This window comes from Poeciliopsis prolifica, unplaced genomic scaffold (genome assembly GCF_027474105.1).
Source record: "Poeciliopsis prolifica strain line A6 unplaced genomic scaffold, Auburn_PproV2 SCAFFOLD005, whole genome shotgun sequence".
In the NCBI taxonomy this organism is placed as follows: domain Eukaryota; kingdom Metazoa; phylum Chordata; class Actinopteri; order Cyprinodontiformes; family Poeciliidae; genus Poeciliopsis; species Poeciliopsis prolifica.
The window spans coordinates 7,659,121-7,683,524 of record NW_026562380.1 but is presented as its reverse complement, the minus strand read 5'-3'; the positions used below and the strand labels follow the sequence as shown (position 1 = coordinate 7,683,524).

Genomic DNA, 24,404 nt, shown 5'->3' with positions numbered 1-24,404 from the left:
TCAGTCACATAACTCAAGATTTTCATATTGCCGTGATCCGTTGGAAGTTATTCGGCAAATAAAACAAACTGCAATAGAACATAAGAAGAAAATGTACTTTTCTCATTGTGGGCAAGATATCTCAAATTAAAATGTTCAGTTTTAACACAGACTGACCGATAGAAAATGCTTTTGTTGCATTTTCTGTCTATTAAATTAAACAATTAATAGTTCAAGTTCCACTGAACTATATATATAATATATATATATATATATATATATATATATATATATATATATATATATATATATATATATATATATATATATATATATATATATATATATATATATGTGTGTGTAATATGTTTCTTTACAAGTAAAGAAACATATTACACAAACTTGGAACACTAATATATATATATATATATATATATATATATATATAATATATATATATATATATATATATATATATATATATATATATATATATATTACACAAACTTGAAAACACTAATATATATATATATATATATATATATATATATATATATATATATATATATATATATATATATATATATATTACACAAACTTGAAACACTAATATATATATATATATATATATATATATATATATATATATATATATATATATATATATTAGTGTTTCAAGTTTGTGTATATATATATGTGTATATATATATATATATATATATATATATATATATATATATATATATATATATATATATATATATAAATATATATATATATATATATATTTGTGTATATATATATATATATATTATATATATATATATATATATATATATATATATATATATATATATATATATATATATATATATATATTAGTGTTTCAAGTTTGTGTAATATATATATATATATATATATATATATATATATATATATATATATATATAATATATATATATATATATATATATATATATATATATATATATATATATTAGTGTTTCAAGTTTGTGTAATATGTTTCTTTACTTGTAATAGCATTTTACCGTGGAAACATATTTATTTATTTATCTGTCTGTCTGTTTGTTTTTAGTGTGATTATGAAGTGGCCTCAGCTCCCACCTGGCCTCATAACACTCTTTTCTGCGCAAATTAAAAGGACAGCAAAGGTTACATGTGACCATGTTTTCTTTAACCTAGACAGTAGTTTAAGCAAAACCTTTTACCAAAAAAAGTGTTTGATATTTTTCGATTATGTAACAGAACTTTGTCACTTTTCATGTTGTGTTTCGGTGTTTTACTCAAGTTTTTATTTATTTTTCTTTTTGGGCCGGTGTCAGACAAAACGAGCGCTCACTTTACCACGTGAGCGTTTCTCTTCCTGCTACGTCACTGTTTAGCCGCGTCTGTTGAACTGCTGACTTTTATTTGGCGGGATTGGACATAGAAGAGCCTGCTTCCTCGTCTTGTTAGTAATATTATTGACAATATTTGTATAAATGTTGTTTGTACTATTCGTTTTGAGCTCATTCGTTTATATCTTTATTAAAAGTTACGTGGTAGCTTGCAGAGTGTTCGATGGGGAAATAGTTTTATTCAGAATTTATGTGTGTTTGTCACAAGAGACTTTATCAACGTTGATGAATGTGTTAGTTTGATTGACTTTTATTAGGTTAGACATCGGGTATGTTAAGGCTTAATTTGCAGTTATTTAATGATATTTGCTTCAACTCATTGCGTGGTAACATTTATTAGCATCGTTAGCATCGGCGGCTTTATGAAGTGCAAACATGCACAGTTAGGGATTAGCATAGGTTCTAGTTCAATGATTTTGCCATATAAAAACTGCGATCAGCTGGCATGTATGTTCGAGTTGGTAATAGCTATGCCATGTATCCTACTTTTGTCTGCATATGATATAAAATTGTCTATGTGATGTTTAAACATTTTACACAACGTTTCTTATTTTCCAAACGTTATTGGATCAATGTGTGCACATAAAGTCAACAAATGTGTTATTCTAAATGTAAAAACTTGACGACTCAGCTTGTTTTGTGTCTGTATATTTAGGATAATTTGTTTCTGTAACCATCAGGCACCATGCAGTTTTCTAGCAAAAAAAACAAGGCTATTAATGACCTCAAGGCTGAGATCTATTCACAGCCCCTGCAGTTTTATGGACAACCTCCACTGGAAAACATCTCCCTCTCTGAATTTGAGAGTTTTGCTGTTGACAGACTGAAATGTAAGACTGTAATCTCTTTATTCTATATTTAAACATAGTTTTTTGTTACAGGTGTTGTTTATTTGACTGTGTGTGTCTTACTTTTAATGTGCTTCCATATGTATTTTCTTTCCTTAATTCTACTGCAGTGCTGAAGACTGTGGAGAATGTGGGAGTCAGCTATGTGAAACAAAGTGAGGACTACAGCAGAAAACTTGATAACGAGATTAAAACGCTGAACTTTCCACCTGGAGGTGGTGTGAGTATAGTGAAACACAATTTGAGATGCATTTGAACATATTGGCATATAATTGAAATAATTTGTCAGTACTTTGGTGAAAAGAAAAAAAAATGTTACTTTACCGGTGTACCATATTTCAAGCCTATGTTTGTTACCAGAAAATGGAAATATTTGAAGATAAATTGAAAATAGATTTTTAATGCAGAAATATGTTATTACCTCCACAATCACAGGGCAAAATGCAACTTGATATTGTCCAGTAGAAAGTTATCACACCCTCCACAAGTAGACCAAGCCTGAGTTGGCTGTTTCAGAGTACTGTAAGAAGTTATATTAATGAAAAGGTGAGTGGTAGTGGTCAGATGCACAGGCCATAAGGATAAGTGCAGCATTGGCAAAATTGTGAAGCAAAAATGACAACAATTTAGGGGAAATTCTCAAGGTTTGGACTGAAGCAAGGGGTCTGTGCTTCTAAAATCATTGCATACAGATACATCCAGGTATGTACACTTGTAGTGCTCCCAGGAGTGTACATACCCTTAAACCACAGGCTTCTTTGGCACTGTTGTTCTGCAGTTACCCCAACCCTTCAACTCATTCTATTACTGTCATCTGTTCAGATTATAGATTATATTACAACCTTCTCTTATGTCAGGTCCTATATGTTAATGGGTTGATAAATGATCTGTTATCTAACTTAAGGATGCCAAGGAACAGGCTGAAAAACACAGAAAAGACCACATTTCACACTTCATTCTGAGACTGGCCTACTGTCAAACGTAAGTTGATGATTTTAGTTATCTTGCATAGAGAGAAGTTACAATGCAGCTAACAATTTTTCCATTGATGTTGCAGGGAAGATCTTAGGCGCTGGTTTATTCAACAGGAAGTCGATCTCTTCAAATACCGCTTTAAAAAACTGGATTCTCGTGAAAAACTCAAATTTCTCCACAAGAATAATCTTCAGTACAATACAGTAAGTGTTTGTATTTGTTTCCATTTTAGTAAATACACTCTGTACATTAAATATTTCAGCATTTTGAAATACCTTTTACGTCATGTAAGCTATTTTATCTCTGTGCTGGTGTGCTGAAAGGGCTTGTGGATGTTTCACTTATATTTGTCAGCAAATATTTGATTAAAATGGCAAAAGGCATTCTTACATTGCACTTTATGAGAATTTTTAAATGTTTAGTAACTGACATACACAGAGTGAGGAAACTGACAGCAGAACATTTTTGTTGAAAGGAGATAAAAAAAAAAATCCAAACAAATTTAACTTTCAGGGTTTCATATTGTACTTTATGTTTCCAATTTAATTTAATCTCTGACTGTAATGTGAAAGGAGCAGGGCAGTAGGTTGTGAGCGCTCTATAATGGCTGTACAGTGTTTTGTCGTCCACTAGGGGGGGCAGTTTGATCATTGAGGCCCTTGAACGTTATCCATTGGCTGACTTAGTTGAAGTTGTTGCTGTTTTTTAAAGCACTGTTATTAAATTGTAATGCATTAGGCAAATATGTTTGTCACTTTTTATTTTTGCAGTTAGGTTTCAAGCATCCTAATCACAAAGGACTTAATTATTTGTTTTTGTAAAGTAATAAAATATTTTTCTAAATAGTATGTACATTTTTTTTGTCTGTCCATGTAGACCAAATTTTCAATTGAGAGATATATTTTAGCAGAGTATATGTTGATGAATACTAAAATGCATAAGATGAAAAAGGGTAAACATATTATAAAAAATTCATCTCGTCAAGTGACGAGAAAAAAACAAAAACAAACTTGAGCCTCAGATGTCGGTTTATTAACATTGATGTGCTGAAACGTCCTGATAATCTTTCAGATTAGTGCGAAGGAGAAGGACAGTCTGAGGGAGAAACTTGCCATCTCCAGTTCTGCTGCCAGTGGAGTGAAGCTGGAGGAACATGATGTCTACAAAGTGAGTTACTCGTTTCTTTTCATTGTGACTGATGATGGTGTTAATTCAAATAACTTTCACAAGTAAAATTTTAACAGATCAACTGTTTCAACTGTTAATATGTGCCTATTATAACAGATGCTATAATAAATATCAATTAATTTCTACGTGAATGTTGTAGGTTTCAATATGTCTCATGTGGACAATATTTCCAAATAAGGTCTTCTTCATTTAACAAATTTCTGTATTTTTTTCTGTACTGTTTGTGAACTTTTAACCTGAGTAGGTGGCAGCTTTCAGCATATTTTAATATATGAGTAACCTGCGTTAAGCACTTTTCCAGAAACTACACACAATTTCCAATGTCTTTCTGTCTCGTCCAGACCAAAGAGATTTTTTCCTGACTGTTTTATTTTTAAATCATAACATAAACCTGAGAAAAGGAAAAACTAATTTTTCCTTTTCTATAAAGGAAGGAAATACTTCCTTCATAGGAAGTATTTTAAGAAAAATTAAAATATTTAAAGTCTTGAGTTATAAATGCACAGTTAAAGAAAACACCCTTCTGCACAGTCAATTTCATTCTTGTGATGGAAAGAAAAAAGCCTGATAAATCATAATAAAGCATTTTTATTTTATTTTACTGTGTATTTTGCACAATTCAAACAAAAAACAAACACACCTGGTATGAAGAAAATGGAAAAAAGATGCCATACCTCAATTTCATGAGTTTACACACTCTGATATTGTCTAGAAACACCTTTTGATTCAGTTTCAGCATTTCAATCTGCAGTCATTTCACATGAACACAAAGTGGGCAAGTTGCCTTGGCCTGCTAATTGACTCTAATTTACATTCCATTGAGCAGAATGTAAATCATTCTCCCTAACAGCTCTGAAATTTGTGTAAATCTTCAAGTAAACAGCACACTGTCAATCCCCAAATCCCTTTAATCCTGGGTATTTTTGAATAAATTATTTCATTTTAGATGATTGCAATGCACTTTCGAGTCAGATTTTGCTATTAATCAAATACGTGTTTTTAAAGGTTCCTTTTCAAGATGCTCTCGATCTGGTGCGAACAAGAAAAGTGTACCTCAAAGAAGGCTATGCATACATCCCTCAATACGAAATTGTCACCATTGTTCTCAACGATTTCCGCACAAGGCTTTCTAAAGCTCTCGCCGTAAGTACTGATGGATGTTTTATATTTAAACCATACAAAATGATTGAAAGGCTGTAACACTGCAGTCCTTCAAATCAAATGTCAGAAAAGCACAAGAGCACACATGGTGTTAAGAACATTCTTCTCATTGCACTACAAGTTCAAGTGCTTCTTTGAGCACATGTACTTTATTTTAATGCACATTGTTTACGAAAAGCTTGACTTCATGAGGCAGATTGGTAAATTGCATCTGTTGACTTTGTTGCCTTGAGGGAAATTGGAGAAATGCGGAGAATTAGAGTGCACACATGACATTAAATGTCTGGAGGGAAGACTGGCAGCAGCTAGTAGGAAAAAGCTTATTGTCCCTGCAGGCCTGATGTGTTTTTTTTGTTGTTTTTTTTAGGCGTAGCAGGGGGTTCATGGTTGTGCAGCATGCAACTAGGGGTTCATGTTTTGCTCTTAATAACCTGAGGGAGTAGAAGTGCAGCTTTTTTTGGAACCAGAGGCATTCCTTGTTATTTATGCAAGGCGACAACTACAGTTCTGTGCTGAGGAGGAATCCAGCCTGCAGATCAGGCAACAGCTTCATTTAGCAGCCAAAGTCAGTAGTTTGGTATGACAAATGAAACACAACCCCTGTCCATTAGATGCTTTACAGTTGACCTGAAGAGACTTTATATTGGAGGAAGTGACAGAAGTATTATCAAATCCAAGTTTAGACTTGGCCAAGACAGATTCCTGTTTTTTTTTTTTTTTTTTTCAAAAGTCTGACCTGCCAAATTGAGTTCTGACTGATTCCAGGTTAGAACACAAAAGAGAAAGAAGGTACTGCATGTTCTTTGATTGAGGTAGTAGTTTGTAATCTTATAGAAAATTGGGAAACTTTTTGATTTTTCTTTCCTTATGAATACATCAAAACTTATGTCGCTAACCTTTTTGTTGGACAAATTGTGGATATTCTTAGTTTTGATGAATGGACTTACTTAGGACCCACTCAAAGTTTTTATATGTTTGATGTTAAGATAAAACAATTAATTAGATTAACCATAATGAATCGATTATTCAAATAATTGCCAACTAATTTAGAAATGGACTAATCATCATCTGGAACATACAGAGTCACAAGAAAACTATGTTCCTCGCAGTAACTGAGTCAAAAGTGTACAAAATATACATATTTTTATGTAAAATAAAAAAAAAACCCTTTGTATAAAAATCTTCTACCCAGAACTGGAGTGGCATAGTCTTTGCTTCACCTGGTTCAAAATCTGTAATAAGAAACTAAATGATAAAAAAAATATTCTCTTAAGCACATTTTGTGATCCAATTTTTAATCAGTTAATCTTAAAAAATAATTAACAGATTAGCCATACACCATATTGATGTTAAGTCAAACAGAAAGCCCTGAGGTTTTCACATTTTGGTGTAATTTTTTGCTACATGCTGTTTTTGGCAACGAAATATTTATTTTCTAATTTTAAAACAAAAGAATTATTTGTATTTTTTTAAGTGCTTAAATGAAACATTTGATGAATGTGCCAATTTTGCATGATATTAATTGTCATAATAATCAGCAGAATAATTACTTGCCAAAATAATTGTTGGTTGCAGCTCTAATTTGATGATTGATTAGAGCCACTTCTGAGAAATTTGTCTGATTTTGATTCTTGGTGTAGGTATCTAATTTATTATTGTATTATAGATTTTGTTGTTTTTTGATGGCCTGATGTCATCCATCTATCAATTTATACTCCTTCCAAAGTTGTAGGGAGGTTGTGGCTCATCCCAAGAAGCGGGGTACATTTTGGGACTTCATGTCAGAGATGCTGTTAATGTTCACAAAAATAAAAAGTTAAGTACCTAATAAAAATGGTCCAGTTCACAAAGAGCTGGGAGGCCTGTAATGGTCACTGCTGTGAGGGCACAAGGAGAACATTGTTGTTATCAGGCAGTTGCTCAGGCAACTGACAGTCATTATAAAGATCACTTGACTCTGAGGATGCTTCACAGATGGATTAGTTGTCACTACCAGCAGCTGATTGGGGTGACATTTTAAATCTGAAAGCAGTTTCTATGTGAAGGCATCCATACCCGTTACATTAGTTCCAGGCACCCACATTGCACCAAAGCAATGAGCCTTAAGAAAGAGTGTTGATGTCATAGTGATACATCATTCATTTAATTATCATCATGGTGGTACTTAATTTTTTTATGTCTCTCTGTAATGCTGTTATGTCTGGATTTATTCGCTAACAAAAACGTCTAAACCTCAAAACTCTTATTATAATTAATGGACAGAGGTTTAGGTCTCCTAACCAAATCTGAACTAATTTAATTTAATGTGTCACGGCAAACTCATTTGAAACTCATTTCTGGCAAACTGAATTGTATGATCACCTGATTTATGGAAGTGTGATTTCAGGTGATTGTTAAAATATAACTTCTTATTTTGGATGCCTGCGGAGTAAGAAAGCATGAGAGCTTTCACAGGCTGTGCTTTTTGTCTGAAAGGTTTTAAAGAATAAAAAATCAGTTCTTTGCTTCCTTCTCAATCTAACACACTTATAGTAGCAGATGTTCTCTTGTTGGTAAAGTGAGCCTGATGTACTTGATTCTGGTTAATCAAAGCACATGTCCACTATCAAAGGACAGGAAGTGAAAGCTAATGCAAATGGGAAATTTTTTTTTAACAAAAAACAAAGAGCAGCTTGGTTTAGCCATTCTTCCATTTCCAAGTAATAATCTGGATGGCTGACTGCTGAAATGGAATAATTGTCCCAAACAATTAAATTTTTTCTGGAAATCTACTATTGTGTTTCTGTGTTGGATTTTTTCTTCCACTCGCAACAAGAAAAGTAAATTTGGGAAAATACATAATATACCAAAAAAACAACAACAAACAAAACACTTGGAACAAAAGATGTATATTTACGCCATCATTTTTTTTTATTTACACAATTTTAGAAGTAGTGAAGGTTTGCTGAGCTGATTTGTGCTCAGGCTGAATGAAGCAGCATTTGAATACCAAAACCAGAAATAGTCATATTTTGCCAGACAGTTATTTTATGTGGTACAGATCTTTTGTGGGTTTTACATGTATTTGCACTTTAAAGGCTTTCACATGCCCAAGTTAACTGTCTGCTCCCCATCACACAAGCTTTGTGTAAATGTTCTTTGTTTTAAATATTGCAATTGCGAATCACGGTAGCTGAAACACGATTTGTCTGACAAACAAAAAGATTACCTTCTAAAAGAGTTAGAACTACTGTCAGGTTAATTCAGTGAAGGCATTGCCCATTTTATGAAATGTTTTTATTCAGTTTAAATTAAAAAGCTGTGAAACACTGGGGTTATAATTAAAAGATGTTGTCTCTTAAGTTTTCAGTGGAAATACCTTTAAGCAGTTTGGTTGTACTGATCTGCAGCCTGAGGATTTTCTAATCCTTTGACCAAGACATTATTCATGTGATGCCCATCTTTTCTGCAGCTGACAGCCCGCACCCTACCAGCGGTGCATTCTGATGAGCGTCTCCAACCGCTTCTTAACCACCTCAGGTAAGCAGCAGGATTAAAAACTTTGTTGCTTTTCTTGTTGAAAAACTATATTGTCATGATAGAAAATCAAATGAAGAGTTGTTGAGTAAATCTGTCATTTACTGATGTAATTTTTCATCATCGTTGGGGTGCGTTGCTGCATGATATTTTATTTTCACTTGTTTCTGCAAATGTACAATTTTACAATCTTGGTAACAGACCCCCCAGAGCTGTGATGTTGTCATGTAGTCAGTTAGTTGTCAAAAGAAACTGTCAACATTTGTCATGACTAATAATGAGGGAAATTCTGCAAAAATTACACAAAGAATTATTTTTGTCATTTTGACAGCTGATTCAAAAAGAATATTGAATCATCTTGAACTCTGATCTCCAAAGTTTTGGTTCTCATAAACTGATTTAACTCCAACTTTTATCATGACTTGAATCTAAAACAGTGTCTCTAATGGATAAAAGTCAGAGCTTATTTTTGATCACTATAGAAAACATCGCATATCTAAATAATTACACAAATAATTACACAAATAATTACACCAGAAAAACACAGAGACCCTTTACCTTTTATGACAGAAGTTGAGAGCTCAAATTTATAAAATGCTAACTCCATTTAATCTTTCTCTAACTACTATCAGACTGCATAGAAAATTAAGTGTTAAATAGGCTGTTCAGTCTTTGTGTTTTCTCCAACTTTGTTCTTTAAACACCCCAGTAAAACTGTTACTATTACCTTAAATAGCAACCTCATTGCTGAAGAGTGTTGTTGACCAATTTACCATTAGGTATGGTGTGTTTACTGACTGAAAAAAGGTCAGGTGCTTGAGTGTCCAATTGTCTAGCAAAGCTGAACTCTGTCTAAATGTGTTCACCTGATAGTTTTATGGAACATTCCTTATAGCAAATGTGCTAATATACATTTGTTATCACTAAGGGACAAAAGTTGCAGTTTGATCAATTTAGAAGATAAATAAAGTAAAAGAAAAACACTTTTGCAGAATTTGCAGAATTTATTTTGAATTTCTGTCCTGTATTGCATATCTGAGTCAACCTCATAATCTGGTTTGATTATATTTACCTGAATCACACTGATGTTTTTCAAATGATACATCAGTACTAATATAATATTAGTTTAACAATAGTTGAGTATCATATTGTCTGTTTTAAAGCAACTTTAACGATGCTTGTAATTGTAAATGGGTTTTGAAATGCTACAGTGAACTGCATGTGACTCAGTTTTATTAAAGCTATGTGAAATTTTTGGCTATTTCAACCTAGATTTAGTAGCAAGAAATAATAAAATATCCTTGCAAAATAGCAGGAGAGTTTATCTTTGTTTCGGTAAAACAGCTGAAGGTGTTTATTTTGCCTTAAAAGTAAAAACCCAGATACACTGGTGGATTATCCCAGAGTGTTGTTAGGGATTAGTGGATAGGTTGTTGAGATGAATAGCTATGTCAGTAATCTTTATAGTAGGGAGAATATTATATGATTTGCTGCCCAGTCAGTTGGACTCCGGCTCAGCACAGGCCTTAAGTGGGTTCGGAAGGACATCAGAAAAGTCTGTATGGTCTTAACCACTGTAAACATATTTTTTTTGCTATTTTGAGTTTTAATAGCAATTGTAATTATTAGAGAGAAACAGACCTGATGTGTTATTTTCTTATTTCAGCCATTCCTATTTGGGACAGGATTACAGCGTCCAAAAAAATGTCGGGAAAATCTCCTTGGAGCAGATCGATTCAGTAAGTCTTTCTGACCATGTCTGATTAGAATGCCAGGTTTTATTTATTGTAAGGTAAAAGACAAAAAGCAGTGCAATGAGATGCTTATGGAACATCTGGTCATTCAGTACTGACATATATTAAAGTGCCTTGAGAAAAATACAGAAAGTTCACAGTTGCTTGTTTTAGCCAAAAAATTGACCAAGAAGCCTCACTGTAATTATTGCTTGATTTAGCAAGAAGGTATTTTCTTCTCAGTGATGCAACGAGTACTGTTTCATTCCTTAATCCAGGTCCTCTGCTCTGCATGTTTTAGATGTTTTCTTGCTTCAACAGACCAGATTTATATGATCAAATTACCTCCTCAGCATGTCATTAAGGGCCAGCAGAAGGTTGTTAACAAACCATTTATTTTCAGTCAGGTGTGCTGAAACGGGCAAACCTCTAAAATACACTGGAAAGTGGTCCCTGAGTGAGATTAATGGAATGCTCACAAGCATGGTTTTGTTTCTACATGCATAAAACAAAGTTAGTCATTTTTATCGTGCGACTTTTTCGGGAGATTTTTGTCCATCATTAAAAGTTGAGTGTTTTCAGCTTGCAGGAAAGTCCTTCCCGCTCTGTATGAGGCAGCTCCACCAGGCGCTCAGGGACCAGCACCATCTCCGCCATGGAGGCAGAATGCAGTACGGTCTCTTCCTCAAAGGCATCGGCCTCTCTTTGGAGCAGGCGCTACAGTTCTGGCGGATGGAGTTCACACGAGGCAAAGTGGAAGCAGACAAGGTAATGTAACTAAACTTTTAATTTTAATTTGCTCTGGCCTTCTTAGCAGCAAAGCAGAATGCACCATAGTCAACAAAATATTCATGAATTATTAAGCCGCAACCTAGTTTGCAAATGTTGAGAAACTTTAGCAGACACTGAAATTTTGGCTTGTTTTGTTTTTATTACACAAATTATAAGCTAATTCAGTATCGTTTCAAAATGAAGCAAAATTCCTTGACAGAGACAACAAAAGCCTTGGTTATGTCCTGTCCAGATAACTGTCTGTTACCAAGTTTATTTAAATTTGAATCACTCAGATTCAAGACATTCTGACAGAGAATTGGATATATACTCTGATGGAAATTATTTGAAGGAAAACTGGTATTCCCAACACATAATACAATACCTACTTTAATACATAATAGTGGCAGCAACAATTAAGAATTGCTATTTAGATTCCATCTCTACCCAGACATTTCATATTCTAGATGTGCAAAGTTGATAGAGACATTCAATACGTTTTGACTCAGGGGAACTGAAAGCAAATGTTTGCCACACTTTTCAAAATTTTATTTGTTATACATTTTGAAAACCATGTAATAGTTTCCTTCCACTTTCCAATAATGTGGTGTCTTTTGCAGGTCACTGTAGCTACATCTCATTCCACTGTTCCACAATAAACTTTTATTCAAAGTGGATTAACTTTATTCCAGACCATAGAAAAAAGTATTCACACAGAAAATACACTCATACTTTATATAGTATCAATTTTGTTTTTTATTTTTTGCTTTTTGCCACCTGCTGATTTACTTGGACACTAATACTGACATGTCAAAATAAAGTTTGTGCAACATAAACAGTCAAATTTGATTATATAAATAAAAATGCCCATCACATCACATGTTAAATTAGAAACGTTTGATCCCAATTGATGCTTGTATTTAAACAGCGGCCCTCATTTAGGCTAGGATTGATGTCACCCTGTATTGATGGCTCCTCTGCTGTGCCAGCTGAGCTTTAATGCAGCTTGCTTTAAAGAGTTTTGGCAGGAGATGTTGCCACAGCCACGCTATGCTAACATCTGCTATGGGAAAGTATTTCAAAAACAGCCACTGGCAGCCACTCTGTGTGTTTGAGCCTTATGTGCTGTAAAGACAGAACTGTGTTTAGTGCTACCAATTTAATTAGACAACTAATATTAAAAACACTGACAGAATACATTGTGCTCATTCAGTTGACTTGGGCTATGGTTTGCTGAAATACATTTCTGAGATTTGTTTTGATTGTTTTTTTTTTTTTTAGCTTATTCAGAAGCTATGAATTAGAAGCCAAAGTCCTCTTCATTACATCGTGGAGAAACTTCAAAGAATTGAGTTACAGGACTAGCAAATGGCAAAATGTAATACAGAATGTGTATTAAATTCAACACCCTAGTTGACCTACCAATTGGAATGAGAATATTGGGAATTTACCTTCCCTTTAGAAGTGTTTTAGCTAGGGTAACTACATATCCAACATCCTGCTGCACAGGCATTATAGCATAAGTTTGCAATTATTTTCAGAGGAATGGTTTCTGATGTGAACTTTAATTGGCTTTACTGCAGAAACTTAAGAGCTCACATGGTTGCTCTGTGTTATTACTCAGCTTCTGGTAATAGGATCAATTTTTCATTGTGAAGCTTTGCATCACACTGAGGTGCACGGATCTCATAAAGCACAGCTTGTAGAGCAGAAGAGGAGATGCTTAATACGAAAATAAGAACTTCAGTGAATTAGATTCGATAAGCAATAGGACATCTTAATTAGGACATTCCTTGTACTTAGCCTGAAAATTATTCTTATAACGAGAGGTGTAGTGTGGAAAACAGGAATCATCGCTCTGACTTTGCTGAACAAAGCCAGTTTTGTTTTCCAAGATGTCAAAAAAGCAGCAGCTTTCAAAATGGCATCCACCTGTATACTCTCAGATCATCCCCTGTCAATTGAAATTGACCAATCGCCTCAGTCTTCCAGAGAGTAAGAAAAACAAAAGTTTAACTTTTACATAAATAATGACAAAATTAACAATTTATCAATTAAACTGTTGGTCAGTTTTTAATCACTCACTCACTGTAAATTACAAATCCTGCTATGATGGCGTCTATTGTCAGCAGGGGAAAGGAAATCTGTTATAGTTAATGGAAAAATGTAGGGGAAGCCATGACAATCCAGTAGAAAGACCTGTTCAGGTTACCAAAAAACCTGAAAGTAGGAAAGAGTCACTTTTCAGCAGGATTATTATCCCATGCAAACATTTATACAAAAATTGTTTAGATGGGAGCATATGTTTATGTAGAATGACTAAAATGTTCAGAAGCTGTGGCAAGATTTGAATATTGATGCTCACAGATGCTGTTTATCCAGTCTGACTGAGCTTAGGCTTTTTTGTGATAAGAATAAGCAACAATTTCAGCAGCTAGATGTACAAAACTGTTGAAATGTAAACCAAAAGATTAACAACCAAATTTGCATGAAAATATACTTTTACAAAATACTGACTCTGGCATGTTCAATAGAAATGTATTGTAATTTTTTTAGATTTGTACTTTTAAAACATTTAGAAAATTGTTCTTTGATTTTTTTAAAACAGATTCTGTGTATCAGTTATCTTTAGTTATTGAGGTACATATGATCTCTCACTAGTTAAGTTAGTTTAAAATATAATTATTTCAATGAACCAAAGTTGATGTAATTCACAATAAATATTTTGGGCTTATATTAAAGTTTTCTAACCCAAACAGGAATTTCAAAGAAACTTTTATGCTGTTTGAAAGTGTAATGAATGTCAAAACAGAAATGGGAAGAAATTCCTAAAAAAGAAAATGAATAACATAGACTTTAATCAAGTAGTGCCCATTGTAGTTTTATAATCTCTCAATTTATCAGGCTCACATGCCGGACTTTTGTTGTGTCCCTTTTTTTGTGCCCCATTTTTGAGGTGTCTTACTTGCCATGTAACGCGTGTGATGGCTTTTGGAAAAAGCCCTGCTTTTGTTCTACAGCCGAGGCATCTGAATGGTGCTGACCAGCTCACAGCTCTCACAGTGATGTATGTGTTGTGTCAGAAGCTGCACTTTGTGGCATGCTGCACAAAGCCTTCTCATTAGTATGCGACAAGAGGAGAGAAGGAAGATGAGAAGCAGCGATGCCGAAAGGAAGGCCTGGAGGAAGAGGCAATGTAATATTAGACTAGTGGGAGAGGGAGAATTGATGAAATTAACTTGATCTATCCATTTTTCTTGCCACAGATGTTGGCCTATTCATTTGTAGGAGTGTCTATTTGTGCCACTTTGCTGTAGCGTAGTGTAGCCTTGGGGCAGAACTGCTGTTAAACTACTTGTTTTACAGACCTTAACTTTAAGTTAATTCCTTTCTTCTAACTGACACCATCGGGGTTGTTTTGCTGCAGGGCAAACTGGTTAACTTCATCGAATTGTTTCCATAATGAGAAAACAAAAGTATGAATAAAATTTGAAGCAACATTTCAATATTCTAAGCAGGAGGTTGAATCTTGAGGACAAAGGTTTCCCAAATAAATCATTATTCTAAACATATTGTTAAATTAGTGCCAAAATGGCTTAAGGGCAACCACGTTAATGTTTTAGAGTGTGCTTTACAAAACCCTTATCTTATTCCTATAGGGTACCGAACTTATTTTCTCAGGTGGACCAGCATAAACGTGAAGTGCATCCAAATTTTAGACCTCATTGCATTTAACATCACAGTTCAACAGATCCACTTTAAGTCACTCTCCAACAAGGGAGTATTCACTTGTAAATGACTAACAATCTAGTAAACATAAAAAATCTTTATTTGAAGCTGATGTAAAATTGTAATTTACTGAGTGTTCAGTGCTCCAGTGTTCTTAACATGAAAAGATAAGATAAATGAATGTGATCAAATGATGAAATTAAAGTAAATCTAAATTAGAAAAGCAAGAGTTTCAAAAGTTAAGCATGTTATGAACTTATCAAACTGAACATTTCATTCATGTGCTATTCTGGGGGTCATATTAAAATTTGAAAAAAGTCTAAAACATAATACAAATAACAATTTAGGAGGTTGTTTGTATCTCAACAGTTGCTCTCAGCTTTATGTAATTACTGGGCCCAACAAAATAGTTCTGCTCACGAGCTAAAATCCAGTCATTTAGTACAATAAGTGTGTATTGCAGGAGAAACAGAATTGGTACTAAGCAAGTACCAACAATGTAGAACTACAACTGATTTGGTACAATGTTGTTAAATCCCTCTTTTTTTTACGGTGTTGTAAAAGTTGTTTAGCTGGAATTAAAAATAGTCTTTAAAGAGACTCCTAATGCTTAACGCTTTAGCTGTTAACCTTTCTTGAAGCACTATTAAAAAAGACAAAAACAGAACAAAGAAATTTTTATTGATGATGCACCAATTGATAAGAAATGTAATCTTAGATACCGTTACTGATTTTAAGTCCAATCAGATCCTTTTAACTTATAATAAAATAAAATCTGTGTATATCCTAATTTAATTCTGAATATTTCTTCCTGCTTTTTATAATAGAACTGTTCAAAGATATGGAGAGCAATAGGGAAGTGATTTTTATGGCCAGAAATATGGCTCATATGGAAAAGAAAGTTAGAATATGGCAGGGGAAAGAATTATCCTCACCACCTAATAGAGTGTTTTAGCTAAAGATTTCACCTGGAGGTCACCTGGACTAGATGTAATCCTGAGCTTAATCCAATAGCAAACTTTTAAGCTTATTTTGGGGGAGCGTTAATGCTTCCTTTTTACAAGTCTAATAGCAGAAACCTTGACCTCATTCATTTAAATGCTGTAAAAAAGACAACTTTGAGCAAAGACCAAGATTTAGTCTGTTTGGGAAAAATATGTAATTCTCTGGTCTTTGCAATAAAGTGAAGCTGGGTCATTAGGAGCTTTTAATGCTGCAGAAATAAAATCACCTGACGAACAATAACACCATATCATATTTTTACTGCTGATCACTGAGTAATAACTTCAATCCTCACTTGTAATTTGTGTTGTCATTTGTACAGTTTTGCTGAGGTTTTGAATGGTATTATGACAATTTCCATTTTCTTTGTGGCTAGAGAATGACTCAGACAAACTCAAGAAGTTGAAGTTTCAATTTCTTCAATTTAAATTGAAGGACTGTTTCACAATATATACAGTGAGTGAATATAAAAATGTGATGTATTACATCTGGCTTTTCACATTACTTTTATCAACGACCATCAGTGTCAGTTTGTAGTATCTGTGCTGTCATTCATTTTAACTTGTAGCTCAAAAACAGTCCTGTTGAAAGAAAGGAAACTAAACTATTGCCTTTTCATGAATGTTGTATTACAGTGAAATAGCATGATAAGTAAAGATTTGCAGAATCTTGATTTATCACTCAGCTGCTTGAGTCTCATTTTATTATTTTTAATGCTAAGACTTTGCTAGTGTTTTAGTTTTATAGTGTTGGATATAATATTGGACGTATAGCACTGTAGTTTGTAATTAGATGAAACAGTAAAAATATAAAGTAGCAGCTGCATTTAGCAAAAAAAAAAAAAGAAAGGTATTTATCATTCTCCTTTAACCTCAGTAGTGACCATGCGATCACTTTGTACCACTTAGGATTCTTTTTATATTTACATTAGTCCACAAAATGCATATTAAACACACTTTAGTGCCAGTGGACTATGGAGCTCTTATATCAGCAAGTGGCCTCTTGAATCCTTAGAAACTCAACATAATTAATGTCTGATTTATCATACTTAAAGAAGATTTGATGGGTTTTTAAATTGCCACTGCAGCTTGTCCCATTAGGCAGTTCAAAGGTTTTATTGCGACATTAATGTGTGTGGGTACAGTTTTGGTGATTATAATCTCCTACTGTCAGGGCGCTCTGGGTGGATGTTACAGTGATGTAACATCAGGAGGCAGTCACAAATGTGTGTTTTATTTTTTTGGGGGGTTAGGGGGCTTATAAAAAAATCTATAAAGTGAAATTGCTTTTCTAAAAGTGAAGTGAATGTGAAAGTTTCCTAAATTTCGACACTTTTAAAATATTCTATGGACGTTTAGTTTGTCTTCTTGACTTTGATGTTTTGCTTCTTGAAGATGTTTCTCCAGACTGTAGAAATCAGACTTGTGAAGGTTCATTTAATTTAAACTCCAGTGCAAAAATGTCAGAGATGTTTTTAGAAAGATTAAAGGAATAGTTCTGCATCTTTTGAAGTTGGATTTTTAGAAAGCTTTTTTTTTAAAAAGCCATAATCAGTGTTATACTCTAGGAAAAAAAGTCTCTTTGAACATGCAGACAAAAGCACCAATACAAGAACAGAGAACTGGGCAGTGGGGGTAACAAAACATGTTCTCGCTGCCATTGTGGTGTGTTATATTTGGAGTAGATTTCAGTTTTCTTAACCCATTTTTAAGAAAACTACCAAAAGCTCTTTTGACAGATAGCATAATTTTGCTTTTCAAGGCAACCTTTTTGTTTTTGCTTTTTCTGTTGTCTAGTTATTTTGCCATCAGCTCATCTACTGATGGCTTTGATATTTTTCTTATTTGTTGAGATAAAGATGGTGCAAATTTGCATGTAACTGAAAGATAATTTGCTGTTTGACAAAAGGACCTGAAGTTTTGTTTTGGGATGCCAGTAACTTTCTTCCATTTCATTTGGAAGTTAAGGTGATGGTTTAATGACCATCATCGTTTAATTGGACAGCCAGAACACCTGTATTAAACCAAGCCCTCAATGTATATTCTATGGGTTACTTTTTAGCAGGCAAACATTTCTGCCTACACAATATATATGTTGTTTTGGCCTTAGATCTTATTTCCTACTGACAAACTAAATTATAGTTATCTACTCATGATTTCAAAATTTTTACAAAAGCAGAAATAAACACTTAAAATATAGCCAAGTTGTTTGAGGTTCAGAAACTTTTTAGGACACCTGATGACAGTTTTATTCTTCAATTTGCTGTGATGAATTTTAGAAATTCTGTGTTTTTTATTTTTTCATTTTGAGCGGTCGATATAAGGTCTAATGTACCATTTAATGAAGTAAATGTTCTTGTATTAAAATGTTGCAAGTTTTTTACTCTCTAACACTCTTGGTGAAGAAAGTCTTTTTAAAAAAAAAAACCTTTTAACCTTATCAAAAATTACTATTAAATCATTTTCAGCATCAGCAACTCTGGTCTTTGCAATTCCCTGTGATATGCAGCTCTTTAACACATATCTTGGAAGGAACAGTGGTAGGACTAAACGTTCTTTAAATAAAATTTCTTTGAAATTGATTGCTACAACTAATCAAAACGGGTTATAATATTGTATTATTTCCCCTTAGTAAGAAACACACATAGCAATGCAGTACTTTTCACATGAAACCTGCGAAGTGTGTTGGATTTACCTTCATTTATTTCTTGACTTAAAGTGCGGCTCATGTTGTCAGAGTGCTCTTCAGGACAAGGAGGCAAAAAGCATGGAGAAGGATGGCCTCATTTAAGCATCCATAACGCAGCTATCTAGAGTGTTGCAACACCTCTGTAGCAGGTTCTCTCTAATAGCTCTATATTTCACAGTGGAAAACTTCCCTTCAAAACTGACATGATGTATGACAGTGCCTCTTTCACACCAACCTTGTCCCTCTTATACTCTCATCCTTACTAATGCCTTCTCTTCCTGACCCCCCCTGCCTCCCTCACCCTCGTCTCTCTGTAGTTTGACAAAGCATATGCCTACAGCATCCGCCACATGTTTGGCAAAGAAGGCAAGCGAACAGACTACACTCCCTACAGCTGCATGAAGGTGATTTTATCAAACCCACCCAGCCAAGGCGACTATCATGGTGAGTTAGCGTCTGCGAGAAGAAATCATTATCTGTTGGTTTTAAAGGGTTTTTTTTGTTTTGCTTTTTTGTTTTAAATTTGATTTGAAATAGAGACCTTATTTCTAGAGAAGATGTTTATTAAAAGATTACACAATTTTAGAGCTGACATTTTAAACAAGTATCATGATTACTAATAATAGGAGCTATCATTACTAATAGCAGCGCCTGGTTTATTCCCTGCAGAGAAAGGAGTCCCTTAACTTAAGTGTGTAATTTGCAAAGACTGCCAACATTTCCTAAACCAGCTTATTTTGTTGTGGGACAATTGAACTCTTCAAAAAGATAAACCTGACCCACTTTTCTGTTAGTTCACCATCACGTCATTCTGAATGTGTGATTTCCAATTGTGGCAGACTGACTGAAAAGCTGGCATGCTTCAGCAGAAAACTGCTTTCTGAAAACCTCACAGACCTTGTGTGCTTCCTCAAGCTTCATTTTAAAGTCAGTAATGCTGAAAAGATTTGACAGAGGCTTCTTCCTGCATTAATGGCTTCCTCTCTGAAGAGTGCAAGTCTTCTAGCGTTTATGTACCAGATTGCACTGATCATAAACTATATTCCAATATTTTATTTATTTTCTTTTCTTCCAACCATCGGATCAAGAGTAAAATCAGCCAAGTGTCTCTTTTGAAGTGTCTAATAATTGATTTATTGCTCTTTGTTGTTCCTGATGTCAGGATGTCCATTCCGTCACAGTGACCCAGAACTACTGAAGCAGAAGCTTCAGTCCTATAAAGTGTCTCCCAGTGGAGTCAGTCAGGTAGGTTTATTTTTCCAGTCATACTATTGAATATTCTTTTTGCTTCTGAGCAGAAAAATAATTTCTTTCACAAAGAAACTTTTAAAATTATCTTAGAAATGTCATCAATCTTTCACTGGATTTTTCCTCAGCAACTTCTAAAAGTTTTCTGTCAAATAAAACATTTAAGAACCAACAGATTGTGATATTATTGACTAACGTGAGCTGACTCTTTTTTGCTGGTGTGAAACAAGGCAGCATAAAGTCATCAAACAGTGCGGAACAGGATTAGAATTGATTCAAAGAAATAGACAAGTCGCAGATATTGCAAATGGCAAACTGAGCAAGAAAGTAAAAGAATTGAGAGGTTTTCCAAATCTTTTTTCCCCTGATGTGTTCTTTTTGAGATTTGTGCTTGATAAATCAAACTTCTTGACAAGGTTTTGACAAAGTCCATAATTTAAAAAAAGGCTGTATAAGAAGGAATGTAATATTGACTTTGAAAACGTCTACTTTAATCAATAAGTTTTCCGTAAGCCGAATAAACATTTGTACAGATTTAGTAAAGGTAATTTTACTAAATTACCTTTACTAAAGTAGTTAGTAAAGGTAATTAAATACAGCATTCAATTTGAAGGATAATTAGACAACATGATAATGACAGTGAATTCAGCACTTTTGAAGCCACAAAAATTAGCATCATGCTGACACTTGAACAAATTGGATTAGGAACTGTGGTATTAAGTGAAACATGGTAACACCAAAGCTTTGGTTTATATTTCCCATGTCTGCAATCTGTCTTCAACCATTAGATTAAACAAGTGGTCCCTGAAACATCGTTAATATCTTATTTGTATGTTTGTTGGGGATAGGTTGGAAATGCATCTCAGTGAACAGCTGCCATTTTCTCTTTTTTCTTATCAACCTGTTGCTCTGATAACTACAACAGCTCCCTTTTTCTTAACAAAATCAGTTAAAGCTAGTTTGAAAGTATAATTTCTGGCAGAGAATCTGCTCAGCTCATTCCTGATCTATTACCAGCTGTAGAGACGAGCGTGCCGGTAGCGTTATTACACCAGAGGCTGGCAAGTAGGAGCTTGGGGAATGATGATTACAAACAAATCCAAGCTGAGGAGCAGACTTTGGATTTGTTTTCCAGGAGAATGAAAAACTCCAATATAAGTGAGCCAAAAGGCTTAATTTAATTCCAGTTAGTCACATGTAAGAGTAACTGCTCTTGTTTTGCGGTGCATGTGATGTTACTTTTTTCACAGAACCTCAGTGTCCTCGGAAAGTTAGCTTCACACATTATGGAAATATTTAATACGGTTTAGATCCAATGTAAAGCTGCCTGTGGTCATCCTATCAAGAGCTGATTCATCTGTTTTTATTAGCTTTGCAAAGATTTCTTTAAGAATGTATTTTCTGCTGCCAATAAGATTTATGAACTGTGCTTGTGTTGGTAGTTGACCCAAATCCAATTAAAATGGTTATTGAAACTTTGCTGCAGCAGCACCAGATGCTGATGTTATCTTTAAATGGGACTCTATCTCTTTAGGTAAATACTTGAATTATCTGAGGTGTAACTTTTTCTACCTTTTGTTGCAGATTCTTGAGCTGGTCAAAGGGATGCATTATCAGCTGGCATGCCAAAAGTACTTTGAATTGACCCACAATGTAAGTTCAGTCTGTTTTAATTGCTGGTTTACATCTCACACTGAAACAATCATCACATCCATGATTATCAGAACTGTATATTTTTTTAAAGTTTGTTCAGCCATTCCAGCCTATTTTATTATCTGTAGACACTTGCAGAATTGTGATCTGTTTGACTTTTGATGGTTGAAGCTCACATTTCACGTTTTGCCTGAGTAGATGGTTGTTTAGATCAGTGTGATGCAGATGCTTGCTAAATATAACCATACAACATATGGATCCATATGTGATTTTTTTTTCCCTCACATTTGTCTGGTGGGATGCCATGTGTCTCTACTTGATTTGAAACACATGGTACGATCTGCCTAAATCAAATAATTTGTCAAGTCAGCTTGACTATTTAAATACAGCATTCATTCTGATTTAATCTTGTTACAGCTACAAGCTTCAATTATTTTTTGGGGGGGTTTTGAGGGGCTTATGTAATCTAATATAATGTAGAGCATCTCTGTAAAGCAGAAAAAAAATAAAAAGGCTGCTTTGAAAAGTAAAATTATGCTGTTTGTCAAATGAATTCTGGTTCAGGTTTTCTACACTCAGGTACGGGTCAGTCTGTGTGTACACAGAACTTTCTCTGAAATTCCACTGGAATTTCTTATTATTTATTATCATATGTACTCTGTATGTACAAAAGTGCTGTTTTGTACATACAGCACATACAGCAGTGGCAAAACAGCACTTTTTGCCACTCTTCTTACTTTTAATACCCCCTTCTTCAGTTTTTTATAGTAATATTTAATTGCAAGTTATGAGTAGGTGGAAGTTTGTGCAAATTATTGCACAAACTGTTCTCTAAATATTTTTTATTGCTAATCTTGTTGATATAATTTAATGTATTCTTGTTCTCCAAAGGGAAAAATAACAAATTTTGATATTTTGTCACTATCTGTAATTTGTCACACAGCAGACGCTGTAGCAACTATAGATAAGTCATGTACTTCCTCTACAGGAAACCATAAAATCATGAAATGGTCCAAACCATCTATGACTCAGCTCAGTTATGTGTCTCTGAAATTCTGCAACGTGAAGAATTCAGTAAAACATTTCTCATCGACAATGAGAGAGATAGTAAATGATCATTTCATCAAAGGTGACATTGCATTAAATCAGTCAATCAACCTGTCGTCTTCGTGATAACTAGCACTTAATATCCTCTCTTGACCTTCCTCTGCTGTGCTTTCTCATTTTTCTGAGCAGGTGGAGGACACCGCTTTCTCTCTCAGTCACCCCAACCAGTACTTCACAGAGAGTCAGAAAGTTTTGGGTGGAGGGAAAGATGTGAAGCGAGAAACGGACACACTGCAGAGGCCACAGGAAAACTCTGCCGCCAGAGGATTGGCTGCAGCTCGAGAGCCAGCAGTAGATGAATCCCAGCATTTGGCTGAGATAACAAAGAACCTGGAGACCGACTTTCAAGATGCCTGATTTCTGTTTTAATCCATGTGGAAATAAGTGCTTGTCTGAGGGTCAGGTCTCTTGCTGATTGAAAACTGTATCATCCGACTTGCTGAGGAAGATCTTTTGAGTTGTTATAGTCAGTCATGCAGTGCCTTGTTCTTTTACATGTTTTGCTGCATTACAGTCACAAACATCAATGTATTTTATGTGATTATCCAACACATTAAAATGATTTAAAAAGGATGGCTTGCATTTATTTTGTTTTTACAAATAAAATCTGTAAAAGTTATATGAATTTATCTTTACCAACAACTTCATCAATACATTAGCTGCAACTACAGCTGCATGTCTTCTGGGATGTGTTTGAACCAATTTTGCATTTGTATATACTGAACCTTTTTTCCCATTTTTTCTAACAGAAAAGCTTTAATGTGATTGAAATTGATGAAAAAAGCATTTTTAATTAAGTTTGTAGTGCAAGATGCCCATTTTAATCTGCATTTATAGGGTTATGATTGGTTTGTATTGATCTTTATTAAAGTTACTTTAACAAGCCTCCAATCAATCAATCAATCAATCAATCAAATTTTATTTGTATAGCACATTTCAGCTACAAGGCATTTCAAAGTGCTTTACATCATAAACACAAAAACACGAAGGCATGCAACATAGAATAAAATACCAAGGTTTTTTTTTTTTTTTTTCTCTCCTTCCTCCTTTCTTCCTCCCTCTTTTTTTCCCCTTTTTCCACCTTCCCTCTTCTTTCCCTTTCTTCCCCCTTCCCTTTGACACGGAATTTAAGCGCCTGTTACCGCCGGACTCCGCCGTCCGTTTAACCACGGGTATTCGCCGGGCCCCGTTGCCCACAACAGGAAAAAAGAAAGAAAAAAAAAAAAAAAAAAAATACATACATATTCACAAAATCAAATCCATACATATTACATTTCAAATGCAACTCTAAACAGGTGCGTTTTTACTTGAGATTTGAAGGAAGTCAGGGTTTCCGCTGTTTTACAGTTTTCTGGAAGTTTGTTCCAAAGTTTTGTGCATAGATGCTG

General features: G+C 34.1%; 1 protein-coding gene across 2 annotated transcripts; it reads left to right on the top strand.

The window, feature by feature from the left end:
• Positions 1–1,399: 1,399 nt before the first annotated feature.
• prim2 (DNA primase subunit 2) lies at positions 1,400–23,586 on the top strand. Of its 2 annotated transcripts, none has more exons than XM_055029161.1 (14): positions 1,400–1,454; positions 2,078–2,227; positions 2,356–2,465; positions 3,150–3,226; positions 3,303–3,423; positions 4,292–4,387; positions 5,414–5,551; positions 9,021–9,088; positions 10,752–10,824; positions 11,401–11,586; positions 19,326–19,452; positions 20,171–20,253; positions 21,841–21,909; positions 23,146–23,586. In XM_055029161.1, the coding sequence occupies exons 2-14, from the start codon at positions 2,083–2,085 to the stop codon at positions 23,371–23,373; spliced, it is 1,521 nt and encodes a 506-aa protein (XP_054885136.1). In that variant the 5' UTR covers positions 1,400–1,454; positions 2,078–2,082; the 3' UTR covers positions 23,374–23,586. The 2 variants fall into 2 exon arrangements, with proteins under 2 accessions (XP_054885136.1, XP_054885137.1); XM_055029162.1 differs by having other exon boundaries at positions 1,411–1,450.
• Positions 23,587–24,404: the final 818 nt, after the last annotated feature.

Excerpts from the sequence above, each read along its gene's own strand:
- prim2 (XM_055029161.1), top strand. The coding sequence starts at position 2,083 with ATGCAGTTTTCTAGCAAAAAAAACAAGGCTATTAATGACCTCAAGGCT. Across the intron at positions 2,228-2,355 it reads TGCTGTTGACAGACTGAAAT|TGCTGAAGACTGTGGAGAAT; the intron begins GTAAGACTGTAA and ends ATTCTACTGCAG. Across the intron at positions 9,089-10,751 it reads CCGCTTCTTAACCACCTCAG|CCATTCCTATTTGGGACAGG; the intron begins GTAAGCAGCAGG and ends TTCTTATTTCAG.